The sequence below is a fragment of the Pieris napi genome, chromosome 13 (genome assembly GCF_905475465.1).
Source record: "Pieris napi chromosome 13, ilPieNapi1.2, whole genome shotgun sequence".
Lineage (NCBI taxonomy): Eukaryota > Metazoa > Arthropoda > Insecta > Lepidoptera > Pieridae > Pieris > Pieris napi.
The window spans coordinates 9,100,018-9,115,476 of record NC_062246.1 but is presented as its reverse complement, the minus strand read 5'-3'; the positions used below and the strand labels follow the sequence as shown (position 1 = coordinate 9,115,476).

The 15,459-nt window shown below is 32.5% G+C and overlaps 2 protein-coding genes across 2 annotated transcripts; one reads left to right on the top strand and one right to left on the bottom strand.

The window, feature by feature from the left end:
• The first annotated feature begins 1,008 nt into the window (after positions 1 to 1,008).
• On the top strand, positions 1,009 to 15,459 carry LOC125055020 (brain-specific homeobox protein homolog). Its single transcript, XM_047657214.1, has 5 exons — positions 1,009 to 1,567; positions 9,285 to 9,392; positions 10,024 to 10,179; positions 12,070 to 12,119; positions 14,374 to 15,459. The coding sequence occupies exons 1-5, from the start codon at positions 1,285 to 1,287 to the stop codon at positions 14,485 to 14,487; spliced, it is 711 nt and encodes a 236-aa protein (XP_047513170.1). The 5' UTR covers positions 1,009 to 1,284; the 3' UTR covers positions 14,488 to 15,459.
• Positions 2,125 to 5,072, bottom strand: LOC125055019. The gene is made up of 2 exons (XM_047657213.1): positions 5,016 to 5,072; positions 2,125 to 2,974 (listed from the first exon to the last, which is right to left on the bottom strand). The coding sequence occupies exon 2, from the start codon at positions 2,970 to 2,972 to the stop codon at positions 2,199 to 2,201; it is 774 nt and encodes a 257-aa protein (XP_047513169.1). The 5' UTR covers positions 2,973 to 2,974; positions 5,016 to 5,072; the 3' UTR covers positions 2,125 to 2,198.

The window sequence follows — 15,459 nt, the reverse complement described above, 5'->3', positions numbered from 1 at the left end:
GCGGTCTCTCTCCCGCACCGCTGTGTGAGTTCGTGAAGTGAGTTACAGAATCGCAGGGCTGTAAGAAAAAATCTTTTTGTAAATATTTTAATCTATCACGGTTTAATGTTGAGTTGTATTTTCTGCGTATGTATTGTTTTGTATGTGATATAAATAGTTGCCACATTGGATTAATCTGTAATGGTAGCTTGTTTTGTCTAAAAAAATCTTCTAAAAAACTGTTAAAATAAAGTACCACACGCAACGATCGCAGTACAGCGATTTTGCATGGATGATCCCAAATGCTTCTACTGAAACTTGTAAAGATGCATACATACTAGAATTTTTTATTTTTTATTTAAATATATATAATATAAAAACGAATAAGTACCGTGAGTATACAGTGAGGAAATGCAGTGAGCGTTGAAGATACACTGCCACAAACTTTTTAAATTTGTTTTAATTTTCTTTTTATTAATTTTTAATTAAATACTGTATACTTTATTGTTAGGATTACTTATAATAATAAAGATTAGAATCAGTACCATTAAAATATTAATGTTCCTGACTTCGCTGTTCACAAAAACCCAAACTCCTTATATAAAAAATACACACAACAACTATTATATATTATAAAAAGAAAAAAAATAGAAATATAAATGTATTTGCTTTTATTATTATTTATTATTTATTATTAATTAGAAATCAAAAATACGGGTACCGACTACTGAGATACATAATATTATTTCTGAGAAATACCTAAGTTTTTTACCCTAATAAGGAATTATTTTATAGCACTATACCATTTTAACAAATTGCAGAGAATGAACGCTATTTACATATATTACATCACTATTAAAATCATATTACATATTAGGAAACGCTCACAAAAATAGACAGTTTGCTGTACGAAATCGAACGCAAAACTCGACCTTTTAGTATCGAATTAAAAAAACGTAAAAGTTCTCGTCAACTATGCCACCCCTTAGGGGCGGGACGCGAGCACTCATCCCTCCATCCCTATTACAACAGTTTACCGAGGTCCGTAGACGAAATAGCCTCGTTTTGGCACACAACGAGCAAAGCGACAATTATCCACGTTATAATTATCGATTTAACGTTAAATTTATGTTCTTTCAACATTTCGTTTAATCTGTGCAAATTACGCGGGGTTTTTGCAATTCTAGTTTCATATTATTTTTTTAAATCAAATTATTTAAATTTTTAATAACAATATAGACTCAAATATGTAATTTTTAAAAACAATATTATTTATTTAAAAGATTATGTGAATTAAATGAAACAATGAATCAAGAAACGCGCAGTGATTCACCAAGTGAAAAACGTCAAGATTCCAAAACGTCTTTTTTAATTGAGGATATTTTGTACCGCGGTCATAGACAACCGTTCAAACAACCAGAACCAAGAAGGTTTGATGTTGAACCTAAATATTTTCCATCGCCCGCTGAAGTGAGGCCTCATGTGCCAAGAGACGGTTATTTGCAAGTGGCCATGGGAGCCTTAGGGGCATATTTACACACGCCCAACACTTACAAGGCTGTGGAGACACCGTATTTTTTGTCACAAGGTAAATAGCTTTTTGTGTTATGTTTTCATTTCTCACGAAACGAACGTCATAGTTCAACTTTTAAAAGGCCGGCAATGCACTCGCGAGCCGAGGCATTGAGAGTGTCCATGGGCGTATCACTTAACATCAGATGAGCCTCCTGCCCGTTTGCACCCCGTTCTATAAAAAAAAATCTTAAATTATACCACCGTTTCTACCAAAATAAACTATTAAACCTTAAAAAAACTAAGTTCATTTATTTATAACCATTAGTTACGTCCAGTCTAGTTATATAATAAAGCATGTTATTTAATACGTGTAATAAAAAAGTATTAAAGATAAGGTATTCCTTTGTTTAATATATAGCGCGTTTATTATATGCTCGAGTCATTAACCGTCAAGCCACGGAAAGCACTTAATATTACATAAAATACCTGTGGCGCTACAATCCTTGGTCTTGGTCAATATGTATTTCAACAATATCTTTATAGTCGTGTCGAGCCTTAGTGTAATCTATGTCTCTCTTTAAAAACAGCTACATAAATAAAAGGTTTGTTAAAATCTATGAAATAATAGTACAATTTGTTATGCAATATATTTTGTTATTTAAAAAATACATGCAATCGTTTGGATATTAGTCGTAGTTAATAAATTAGACACCACGGGGGTTGTTAATCTGGTGTACAAACATAGGAGAAGAATTGACATTCACGATTATTTGAACCAGAGGGGATTTTCCAACACCACCAGGAACGACGATTGGGTTGTCTTCAATTAAAGCTGGGCTGGTGTCAATTTGTTCATATTCGTGTTCGTCGATTAAGGCTGGGTCGGTGTTGATGTCTTCAGTCTCATCGACTAAGGCTGGGTCGGTGTTGATGTCTTCAGTCTCATCGACTAAGGCTGGGTTAGTGTTGATGTCTTCAGTCTCATCGACTAAGGCTGGGTCGGTGTTGATGTCTTCAGTCTCATCGACTAAGGCTGGGTTAGTGTTGATGTCTTCAGTCTCATCGACTAAGGCTGGGTCGGTGTTGATGTCTTCAGTCTCATCGACTAAGGCTGGGTCGGTGTTGATGTCTTCAGTCTCATCGACTAAGGCTGGGTCGGTGTTGATGTCTTCAGTCTCATCGACTAAGGCTGGGTCGGTGTTGATGTCTTCAGTCTCATCGACTAAGGCTGGGTCGGTGTTGATGTCTTCAGTCTCATCGACTAAGGCTGGGTCGGTGTTGATGTCTTCAGTCTCATCGACTAAGGCTGGGTTAGTGTTGATGTCTTCAGTCTCATCGACTAAGGCTGGGTTAGTGTTGATGTTTGAAGATTCATCTTCAATAATAATAGGTCCTGCAGATTCTACATCTAAAATGCCAATGGTAGAGGGGCGGGCGGCCGCGGCGACAACAAAAGCAGCGATTAGAAGTAGCTTCATCTCTGAAAAATTATGTAATCGTGTTAATCATGTACATAACAGTCTAATAACTGACACGCCAACCCGAAAGCCCCAGCTAATCGGGATGTTGTATATACAGGGTGGCCAAAAAGTCGTGGATCAAACGCAAATAGGGGATAGATGAGGTTATCAGCGGCAAAAAATTGTTCTACGGGAGGTCTCTAAGGTCAAACCCTGCAGAGTTATGATTTATTTTGGTTTTTATATGAAAATTGACTTTTTTTTACTAATTTTTATTAAAATTCGAAAAAATCTACATCCTGTATCTTTTTCATGATATCCACTAGATTGGTACTGATGAGTTCTTGCGTTAGACATACTATTCATAGTTGTTTATTGAGTGTATTCAAGATAATATTAAGTGATACGATATAACATTTTTTAAAATCATAAATTTTTCTTTACTTTGGACCCCACTGTGAAAAAAAATTACACCACCGAAAAGTGTCCCTGTACTACAACTTTTGGCGCATTTAATAGGGATTCTGAAAAGGTATTACACGTGGCCATGAGTCGCTTTAATATCTTTCTAGGAAGAATTACAAACAACGATTGTGAAATAATAATAGTATTAAAACAATTATTTCTCAATGGTTGTTTGTAGGAAACAAAATATTTTTCAATAAAATATGCTCAAAATTCCTGACTTTGACCATAATACTTAATCTGACCGTCTAATCAAATTCCTACGTAACCCTCCAGCCATCTGTCCAATTTCTTGAATCTAGTCCGATTCACACAGTACTGGTCACAGGTAGGTAAATAATCTATCATCAGTCCGAATCGTTGTTGATTTTTAGTCCTAGAAAGATATTAGAGCGACTTATGGCCACGTGTAATACTTTTTCAGAATCCATATTAAATGCGCCAAAACTTGTAATACAGGGTCACTTTTCGGTAGAGTAATTTTTTTTCACAGTGGGGTCCGAAATAAACAAAAAGTTTTGATTTGAAAAAAAATTATATCGTATAACTTAATATTATCTTCAATACACTCAATAAACAACTATAAATAGTATGTCTAACGCAAGAACTTGTCAGTACCAATCTAGTGGATATTATCAAAAAGATACAGGATGTAGATTTTTTCGAATTTTAATAAAAAATAGTAAAAAAAGTCAATTTTCATATAAAAACCAAAATAAATCATAACTCTGCAGGGGTTGACCTTAGAGACCTCCCGTAGAACAATTTTTTGCCGCTGATGACCTCATCTATCCCCTATTTGCGTTTGATCCACGACTTTTTGGCCACCCTGTATACTCAGAGGTCGGAAAGACTTCTGTGGCGCGATTAAGGGTCATCGCACTAATTGTAGCCGCAGAAAATGACATTTCCTACTTTTAAAACAATAAGTGTTTGTATGTTTTGTTTCATGGAAGCCTTACGAGGGTGGATCCTTAAGGACCCTTATTATCCCCCCCATAACTCTCCTTAAGCCGGCAATAAATAAATAAATTAAAATAACAATAATAGTACATTTATAGCAATAATATAGATGAAGAATTTATTTCTCGTGTGTGTGTTTTTTGTAACTAATAAGGTTTCATATATTCTTTATTTATTATAGCTACTGTCTCTACCTATCTGTAAATGTATCTAAAAAAATATTATATAAATAAACCATGTAAAGAGTTTGAGATTATTTCTAAGGCCTGGCACCATTGATGGATAGAAATTTTATCACGTATAAAAACACAACTGATTAAGTTCAGGACGTTACGAGAAGTTAAAAAAATTTATTTTAAAGAGAAATAAATTATTTAAAAACAAATTTCAAGTGTGGACAAGACAAAAGATTAATAGTTTTTAGTAAGAAACTTATAGGGTTCAACTGTTCAAGTAGGAAGCTTTTCTATATTAAAAATAATCTGTTGACTTTGGACTTTGGACTATCAGTTTTTATATGAAAATTACTAAATTTACCGAATAAATTACGTGTAAATTTGAAAAGTGGAGTCTTCTTGAAGCTAGTAGCTTCGTCAAACCGTTGTAAAAAAAAACCCTTTATAAATTACATACCTGTATCCGTTTAGTAGCTGATTGATACAATATAAATTTTGGTAATTTCATTCGATTATATACAACTTACTTATCTCAAATTTCTTAAATCTAAATAGCGCAGCATTAACATTTTATTGCAAGGAAAAAGTATAAAAAATGATTAGCCTGAGATACGGATATTTTATTACTTATTGGCGGTCATGTATCTATAAAAAGGTCGATAGGTACATTCCACTACTTCCACCATACAAATTTACCAACATATTATATATAAGTCTTATGTAAAGGTTTTGTATTTAACGCTATCTTGAAAATATTATGGTATAATGGCAATACCTTTTGGAGCAGTTTTTTGTACATTTATAAAAACCTATATCTATCGTGAAGTTGAAATTATATAGATTTGTTCCATATTCCTAACGATTTTTTAATAAAGTAACACTATTTATTTTATTCCTCCTAGTAGGTAGTCCACCTTCCATCCTATCAGCCTGTCAAAGTCCATTGCTGGATATAGGCCTCTCCACTGCATCTATACAACCCCAGTCTACTTCCGATAGAGTATAGGACTATTGGGTGCCTCCCCAGCTATTACACCATTACCCTAAGTTTGTTCCAGACAGCTAATTAAAGGCAGTGTAGTTAAATCCGCTAACAGGATCGCCACTTTCCAACCCTTAGCCATAAAGACATTCATTCCCTGCAAAATGTAGGTACTTGAAATACGACCATGGAATGACAATCGCGTTTGACCACCTTGTCCTACCACCACCACCACCAGTCCTACCCATTTCTAGACGGCTACCAAAGTTATTATTGAATAATAATTATTAAATACCAAGTGTTCGTGAATAAAATAATAAAGATTGTCTCACGAGATAAATGCCGTATAAAGCAATTAATTATTTGTATTTAAAATATTATATTGTGTCAGAAAAATATAATGTTACTAGTCATAATAATAATTATTATAATGGACATAAGTCCATATAGAAACATAGACATTTTACTTTCTAAAAAAACAGCAGTAACATCAATCATTTGTATTTCAATCAAAAAAAAAAAATCTAATTCTGCATTACTTATTAGCCAATATAATTATAGGCTTGATTAAATGAATAAATCACTCCTGTTTACAAAAAGGAGGAAAATTGTACATATAAGTAATATCGCATGATCTGATCCCTTATAGATAAACGGTTTATTGGGAGATAACATAAATTCGTAACTCATATCAGAAGTTTATTGTCAATCGTAACATTTACGGTATTAATAATAAATCAATTAAACTATAGATTAATTGTCGTATCAAGAGATAAAAACCTAGTTTTATAATCGATTTAGTATTTTATAAAAAAATGGGATCCCTTTAAGATGAAAGAATAATCTTTATTTCTTAATATTACATACAAACATATTACATACAAGACGTGGTCTGCTAACGCTTTTCTTAATCTCCGTTACAGCTTGTCGTTCGTAGGGTCTATCGTTGGTCTTTTTTGTATGTAATATGAGGCAAACGGGCAGGAGGCTCATCTGATGATACCGCCTCGCCGCCCATGGACACTCACATTGCCAGAAGGCATGTGATCTCACAGATGTGGCGGATAGAAAGTGGCTGCAACAAACAAAAAAGAGAGAACATTGAAAGGAAATGGAGGCACTTAACCAAAATGGGATTTAATAACAATTATTATCACGATTAAACCTGATTTAAGGCAGTTTCTAACACTAACTCATAAATAGTGAATCTTGTAAAATAATAAAAACTATTAAAAAATCCTTGATCACAGCATACCACAGCAATATTTACATAAACATAGAGGTTTCATAAACCTAACATTATTTAAGTTACTTATACACGACGACGATTACACTTACATTCTTTATAGGTAACAAAAGTGTTAGTTAGATTTAAGAACCCTTAAATAAGTCAAGTTAGTTTTTTGTTAATCCAGCGTCGCAATCCCCCTAATTGTGTTAGTTATAAGCTCATGTTTTAAAGCCAGTTGACAGCCAGCTTCAAACAAAGAGTTTCATTTATCATACAATTGAACATCCCTCCAACAAACGCCACCGAACTTTACTTGTGTTAAGAAAAAAAAGGGTGCGTGTACTTATGTAGGTACGCGAGTAAGAAGTTATACTTCTTTGGCATTATTAAAAATAGTTTTTGATTGCATGCAAATAATTAATCACAATTAAATAATCAAAGACTGGAAAAGGAGTCATTTTAGTCAATAAAGTTCAGTTTACATTTGAACAATTTAATAAATAAATATTTATTATTATTCTCTTAAATTAAGTGTAACATAAATTCTATTATTATTCGAATGTGGTTTTTAAATTATGTCCAATGCCGTAGCATCTTCCGTGGGCAACTTCATTCTGTTAATTTTGTGTCACGGTGCGCGCGCATCGTAAAATTTCACTCTCATCAATTTTTCATAACGCGCCTAAAAAAGTATAACTTCAAAAAATTTAGCGTCTCAGTCAATCCTTCAACTTATAACCGTGAAAAATTCAATGAATTTGTCTAATGTCACCATCCCTTAAAAAAATATCCTGTTTTATCTACAATGAAACGGCTTACCCAGAGTCGCTTATCGTAGTGGTAAGAGCCAAGTGCTCAGAAAAACTCTTGTTTAAGAAAACTAGCAAAAAATATTACCTTTATTTTTTTACAACTAAGACTACCTTTTCAATATCGATGTTTGTAATAATAATAAACTGATAACTTCTTGAGAACAAGTCTTGAGAACAAAGCTGTTCACCAATTTTTTTTTTCTCCACAGTCATACTGTACCTATCATCTGTTCTTAGCCTCCTCGGGATGGTTCTTTGGTATTAATCATCCCATCTATTTTTTATTCCTACCTAATGTTGTTGTGCCCACGCTGTATAGAGCCAGGAATTCCTTGTAAAAATTCTGTACCTCTAATTACAAATTCGACAAATAGGTTTATTGGTCGCCGTCGGAAATAAAAAACGAGTTTGATGATCAAATTTAATAAAAATAAAACTTATAATCTAATTACAATGTGTCGCAGCTCAAACTGCGCACTTTTAATTTTTTAGTCGATATTTTTGATTTCTGGATAACTTATTTTATTTTCTTCTATTTTGTAATATTATTATGTAAATAGCTTTAGCGTCCAGCCTGTGTATCGTCAGTGCCCCGTTTTGAGACCTTCAAGAAAAAAGGCACTCACGTTTAAATATTAGGTATTTATAATTGTAGGTTATGTATTAGTCCTGTGGTGTATTATTATTATTACGTCACGTATTTCAGTGTGTCCCATGGTGATTGTTACGCCGAGTACTTAATATAACTGGGGTTTCCCAACAGGCTTTATAATACTGTAACTAGTATTTGCATAAACATTATCTCTTGTAACATATGTCTGAATTTAAGTTATACATTTTAAAAATACTGAATATCATTAAAAGTTTTTAGATAATACATGTGTGGGTAAGATATTGTGTATTATAATATGTAGATGGTCATTTGTCGTACACACTTAATGTAACAAGAATATATACAAAAAAGATTTCGTTCCTTGTCCTAAAGTTTATTATATTATTTAAAAAAGAAACCATTTTTGGTATAAAATTGTGTTAGTTATTGTCGTGATACTTATTTTTTATGCTTTTTAATAATTTTAATACATTCAAAAATACGGCGCGATAAGAGTGGGGTTTTTATGCGAGCGATAAACAACGATGAGGTGTAAATAAACATATTATTTTGAATGGTTTTATCTTCAATAAAAAATAAAAACCACAGATATTGATAGGTATCGTTCAATCGGTCTCCTAAATACAAAAGTAAATATTTATACCGTCTAATTACGACCTAAAATATCTAAATTTTATGCATTAACGTCAAAGCCAAATTTTGTGTTGACCCGAGTAATGTTAAGTTAGTTAAGTTACATATATAAGTATATATATATATTTTAGTTCAAAATTAGAAGCGTAAACAAATGTAAACAATCATGGCACACTTGAAGCTAATATGAGCCCTTTAGTTTTTACCACACTTATAAATTATATTTTAACATTCTCGTTAAGTCATGTGTCGTTTAGATTTATGAACTCTTAGATAAGCCAAGTTTGTTTTTGATAGCGTCGCAACCTCTCTACCCCTAATTTTGTGTTAGTTCATATTTTAAACCATTAAAGTCAGTTGTTACCCAGCTTTAAATAAAGAGTTTTACTTAAAAGTATCAAAAACCGCCACCAAAGTTAATTCCAGTGTTTGATTGATTTTAATTTGTGTACCAGGTGTACCCTACCACGCCTTGTTTACTCCGTCGGAGCTGTCATTGTCAGCATTGAAGCACTGCCGCCGAAGGAAAGCAAGGACTGTGTTTTCCGATCCACAGTTAACAGGTTAGAACTAAAACGATGTTTGTAATTCTCTGTAACTCGTGTAGGCTCATATCACCAAATGATCAGTATTTTTATTTTATTATAAGTTGTTTTCGGAGACATTTTTGAACTCGATTCAGTTGCAAGGTAACATGTGAATGTTTATTATAACAATTCATTTACAGATACCATAAAAAAACGTGTGTATACTTCTTTTGATTTTACTTGACAAGATAATAATCTTTTCAAAATTTTTATCTTCCACCTTATTCTACGTTTGTAGAAACACTGACAATAAAAAAAAATTGCTCTCATAATATTTCCCTAACGCGCCAAAAGAAGTATAACTTCATTAAATTAACTTAAATTACAGATAGTAACGGCTAGCGCTGGTTTAAAAAACTGTGTGACGGAAGAAAAGTTACCAACAAACGACTAAAATATTATTTTAACCATACAAAACCAAAGAATCATAAATGACATAAATGCATCCGCTTCACTATAATCTATACTCATTAAGGAATAATTTAATAGAATTTGTATGAATTATATTCACATAGAATTCGATATTTTTTCTCCACTCTCGTTAGGCCTATGAAATTATGACTTTAAAAATTGAAGTTAAAAAGGTTATATGTGATTCTTTATGTAGGCTTGGAAAAACGTTTTGAGTCCCAACGCTACCTGTCGACACCAGAAAGAGTGGAATTAGCTAGTGCCCTCAACCTTTCTGAGACGCAAGTAAAGACCTGGTTTCAGAATCGAAGGATGAAGCATAAGAAACAGATGAGGAAATTGCAACAAAAAGGTATTTATTGGTAGTTAGGGTTATTTTCAAAAATATAAATACCGGAGCTCTCTTTCTTGAAATTACGTTTATATCTGAGTCTTAAAGTTGTCTATAAAAACCGATAGCAGTTCTGTTGTCTTTTAAATACGATTGGTAATTTGAATATACTAGAGGCTATGTTATACTAAAACAAAAAAAAAATGTTTATTATGTTAAATATGTTAAATTTGAATCGGTAGACATCCCTACTCATCGGCAAAGAAGACATTCTCAAACACTTTTAACTAAGATATAAATATATAATCAAATTAAAAAGAGTGGTCCATTAAGTTTTTAATATTTATTGTATATTTAAGAATATTGTTATTGTTGCTTTAGTCAACTGTAATTATTATTATTTTATATTTTATCGATATTTAATTCCACAACTTCATGGAACGACATATTATTTAGCTCAATCCGATACAACGCAATTGTATACGTAGGTAAGTAGCTGGCAGGAAACAAGGAACAAGATATGAGATATTATATAGATAAACGAGCTTATTAAATCGAAGGTCAAAAACATTTAACTTATTAAGGAAGTTATTTAGGAACTATTTCAGCGAAGCAGGCGTTATTGCTTAGTTTATTAGCGAACGTATAACTATTAATTACTGTGGAATTTCTAACTAACTTTCAGGTCTTGTTTGAAACAGTTGTTCTCAAGTATTTGATACAAATAGGCTTTATTAGGTTTGGTAGTTATACACATAACAATGTTTTTTTATTTATTTATAATTACATACATAGTTTATAAAAAAGAGTTTATAGTATTGTAGTGGGGACATAAATTGTACATAGCTACGGTCAGATCGTCGAACAAATTTAAAACTTATTTAAAAACGATAATGTTTATATAACATAACTAAATTAAAGTTCGTAGTACGAAAGTACATTTAAATTCATTCATTGCAAACATTGATTTAAAACCAGTAGCCGACGCAAATTTTTATCATTGACTTATACGAATACGGTTATTGACAATAACCGTATAATATTGTAAATATCGAAACAATACTAATTATTGTCTGGCATAACTGAAAATGATCGTCAAGACTAATTTTCTTATAATGTAACTGGCTATTAAAGTAATTAGTAATTTATTATTCCTGATACATTTAATCTTAGTAAACAAACGTATGCACACTAATTCTTTACTTACAATTTCCCAATACGTAAAACATAATACTCAATTAATTTCCTAAAAATAATATTTAACGAAAACGTTTATTACCTAATTTGTAGGTACCAATATTAATTACTATGATTATCCGATTTTCAATACATTATTGCTAGCTCGAGTCATTTATGTAGTATGAAAAATTCGATCTTAATGTCATCGCATTAAAGTCTAAAACAGATCGTAGCACTTTGTAGATACAAGGCACCTAATTGACTGAAGCCAACCTCAAAGACGAGAAAATTAAATTTGGAATCGCCGCTTTGGCGCCACAACTCAAGACGTTCCTTAATTACGAAGACAAGATGGCTGACGTCTTGGTTGCTATGACAACTTTCGTCTTGAAATTCATGCTGAGATATTTTGATACTAAATACAAGGTCTTACAGTTTATTGTCAAACGAGGATCGATATTCTTCAAAGATAGGAAGGGTCTATTGCTATAAACGATTGTGATGATATAATATATCGTTATGTAGAGACTAATCAATCTTAAATATATTTTATTGCTTTGAATGACTGAAAGAAAAAACCATCTTCAGTGTTTCATTATCAACAATTGATCTATAATCTGTCGTTTCTGAAGTTGTTTTAATATATAATTTATTTAGTTGAAGAATGCGGTTTACGTGTAATAAAATATTAAGTATCTATTGTTTTGAAAGTAACATAAAATTTTATCCTAGGTACTACTGCGGTGGACTTCACGACTAAACACACAATGAAATGTTCTCAGGTAAACAAAACGTCTTTAATTTAAATAAATTAAATAGTCTACAAAAACGTTAATTTATTGTATTAAGTACTGGGCAATTACTGTAATAGATATATTTTTACATTAATTCGTGTGTTGCAATTGTTTAACGGCAGTCTCTGTCCAGTTTTAAGGAAATGTATGAATGCGAATAGGTAATTCGCGTACAATAATTAATAATATTATTATCAAATGAATGCTGCAAAATTCCATACAACTTGAAGGTCTATTACAGTTCTATTCCTTGCGTTATTACCTAACGCTTATAGAAATAACCTATATATGATTAATACTGGATAGAGGAGTTAGAAAACGTAAAAATTAGATATTAGAGAGAAAAATATATGTGGCTAATGCCATTCAACAAAAAAATAATAATGTGGTATTATTAACCTGCTCATTGTATTTTTTTAATGGATTAAAAACAACTTTTCATTGAAAGTTGATTAGAATTTAATTTTTATTTTATATCTCTCTTAAGTATATCTTATTTTTCATTTTCTTACTACGCATTAGATATTTTTGTTAGGCAAATAATCAAAATTTTTTTACACTACCTATTTCAAAGGCATGCAGTTTTAGGTCTGAGTCTCAGATATTCCGTGATCATTTCTAATTGGCAAGCTGGTGATGAACCTTCTGTGCCTGACACAAACCGTCGACTTTTCGACTAAGGCATGCTGGTTTCCTCACGATGTTTTCCTTAACTAATAATAAAACAAAAATAAAATATGTTTTACAAATTATTAAAAAAGATTTTCTAAATTCTTTCTGCCCCTACGTTTTGAACTCGTATAGAAAGACAAAAAGTGGTGTTAGCCCAGTGGTAGGCTCAGCATTCTCGATGAGGTGGTCAGTTCGAATTCCGACTATGCCCTAATGGATTTCTTACATATCAATAATGAATACATATATCAGCTTAATGAATACTGGCTCACATGGTGAATAAAAAAAGACGAGGAAACTAGCTTGAAGAAAAGCTTGATGGGAAAATCAACCGTATCAATCACAAAAGTCAGATCACACTTGCCTTTAAATAAAAATGATCTAAGACCGACTGGTATTTTACTGATAAAACCTGCGCCTAGTATGAAAACAATAGCAAGTACATAGTATATTCAGCAATTCCGTGCTCTTAGGCGTTGTCCTAATTGGCGAAGATCGCACGATGACACGATCTCGTCGTGCGATGAGTTTAAACATACAGATTTCATCAGAGTGTTGTTGAACCTCGCAAGTAATCGTGCGAGCACATGAAATGCTTTAATAACGATCGTACGATGCGTTTGATCGTGCGATCATGCAATCAAAGCAACAGATCTCTTTTGAGTGTCCTAATCGGTTACTACGCGATGCGTCGACGCGCGAGGGGCGAACGACGGCATCACACGATGGACATCGCGCGATCTATTAGGACACCTGTTAGGTCATCGCACGACCACTTTGATCGTGAGATGAAAAACGCATCGCGCCATCGTACGATCGCTCCCAATTAGGACGCCGCCTTAGAATTTGTCAATATGGGGATGATGAAGTATCGTTTTTCTGGTTTACGTCATTATAAAACCCATTTAACGGCTATAAATACATTAGTTATATCTATTGCTTTTTAATGAGGGACTGCCGCATCTAATTGCCATCTAATTCAAATTACAATAAAACTTTGATGAAAAATGACTCGGATGACACTTTGGCAACTGCATTGAGACTTTTTGCCGAGTTGTTTAACAACCTTGCATTTTTAAACATTTGCTATTATTTTTATTTTCTATATTCCTACATTATGTATTTACATTGTAAGAGTATATCCGCGGAAGATTGGCGGACCCATGCAACTTCTACGATACAAAAAGTCCGCGGGGGTTGTGTACTTCAAAATTGCTGGCTTGTGTTGTAAAGAGGTTTCATGGATCTGGTTCTTATGTTATTTTTACACGTGTATTTCTAACATATTATCATAAGTACTTGATTGTCCTCATTTTGTGTGAGATGTTTGAGACCATAAATAAAATAAATGAATGTTGCCAAATTAAAGCCATCTATCGCCGCGAAGTTGGTATTTGTAACTGAACTGACTATATAGTCATCGTGTATATACACGCACGTATAATATTATTTGTCTGCTTACTGAGTGTACATTTTTTCTTTACTTTATTTTCACAGGCATGTACTTAATTTTTGTACCTTGTAACCTAAAGAATTATTGTGTCCTATATATATTTATATTGTTTTACAGGATGATTCCCGAATATCAACAACTCACACTTCAGACTCCGAATCGGAACACAGTGACAGCGATATTGATATCGTCGGTGAATCGAATTACGCACATCACTACTCTAATACGTAAAGTTGTTGGACGTTGAAAAAATTACTATTTTATTGAATTAAAGTGAATTTGAACTAGAAGAAAGGGTGCCTTACATATTAAACCTTTAATATTTGCCTCTGTCGCTACTGTCTCTAAATACGCGTTGAACATCGTAAACATTAAAATTAAACACAAACATATTCTTTTTTACCTAGCCTATCTTTTTAGTAGATAGACACCAACATTTTACAATGTACCCCATAGAGTTCGCTTTTCCGGAATGTTAGCTGGTTTTTAATTTATTCCGTTAAATTTTTCCCTCATAACTTTTCACAGATTTCAAGGAATATTTAAAAAAATATATTGGAATTGGTCCAGCCGTCTTCGAGCTTTGCACTTAGCATAATTTGTGATTCATTTTTATGTGTTAACGATTCTTCTAGTTCAACGTTTAGTTGCAATAAAACAGTATTTTAAAATATTAGGGTCAATTGAACTGTACTTACAAATAAAGTTCGTAATTAATTTATAATAAACTAAAGAAATTGCATCAAACATAGAATAAATTAATGAGAATGGAAGTAACGAAGATACTGCAGGTGTGGCACTACTACTTACAATAAAAACCATAATTGTGTGAAATGTTTAGTTGGTTGATGGGTCACAAAGCCGACATGATAGCGAAGTTCTCACACAAAATTCGATATTTCTATTCCGTTGGATAAATAATTTTTATGTGAATATGAATATTTTTAAACGATATCTTCATTAAGTTACACTCACCCAGCTGGCTCTGCAGCCCAAAATGTCTTCCGCCAATTGCTGGTTTTAAGCTGTAGGCCCAAGTTATTATGACAACACTATATTTTTATTTGAATATTAATTCGTCAGAGTAAAGTAGAATATAGATTTTTCTTTGACGGTCATTATAATTCCGGTCAAACTTAGACCTTTGTGAACGTTGTCCCTGTTATTTGGTGATTCTTTTACAATACATTTTATAGTTTTATA

Excerpts from the sequence above, each read along its gene's own strand:
- LOC125055020 (XM_047657214.1), top strand. The coding sequence starts at position 1,285 with ATGAATCAAGAAACGCGCAGTGATTCACCAAGTGAAAAACGTCAAGAT. Across the intron at positions 9,393-10,023 it reads TTCCGATCCACAGTTAACAG|GCTTGGAAAAACGTTTTGAG; the intron begins GTTAGAACTAAA and ends TTCTTTATGTAG. Across the intron at positions 12,120-14,373 it reads ACACAATGAAATGTTCTCAG|GATGATTCCCGAATATCAAC; the intron begins GTAAACAAAACG and ends ATTGTTTTACAG.
- LOC125055019 (XM_047657213.1), bottom strand. The coding sequence starts at position 2,972 with ATGAAGCTACTTCTAATCGCTGCTTTTGTTGTCGCCGCGGCCGCCCGC.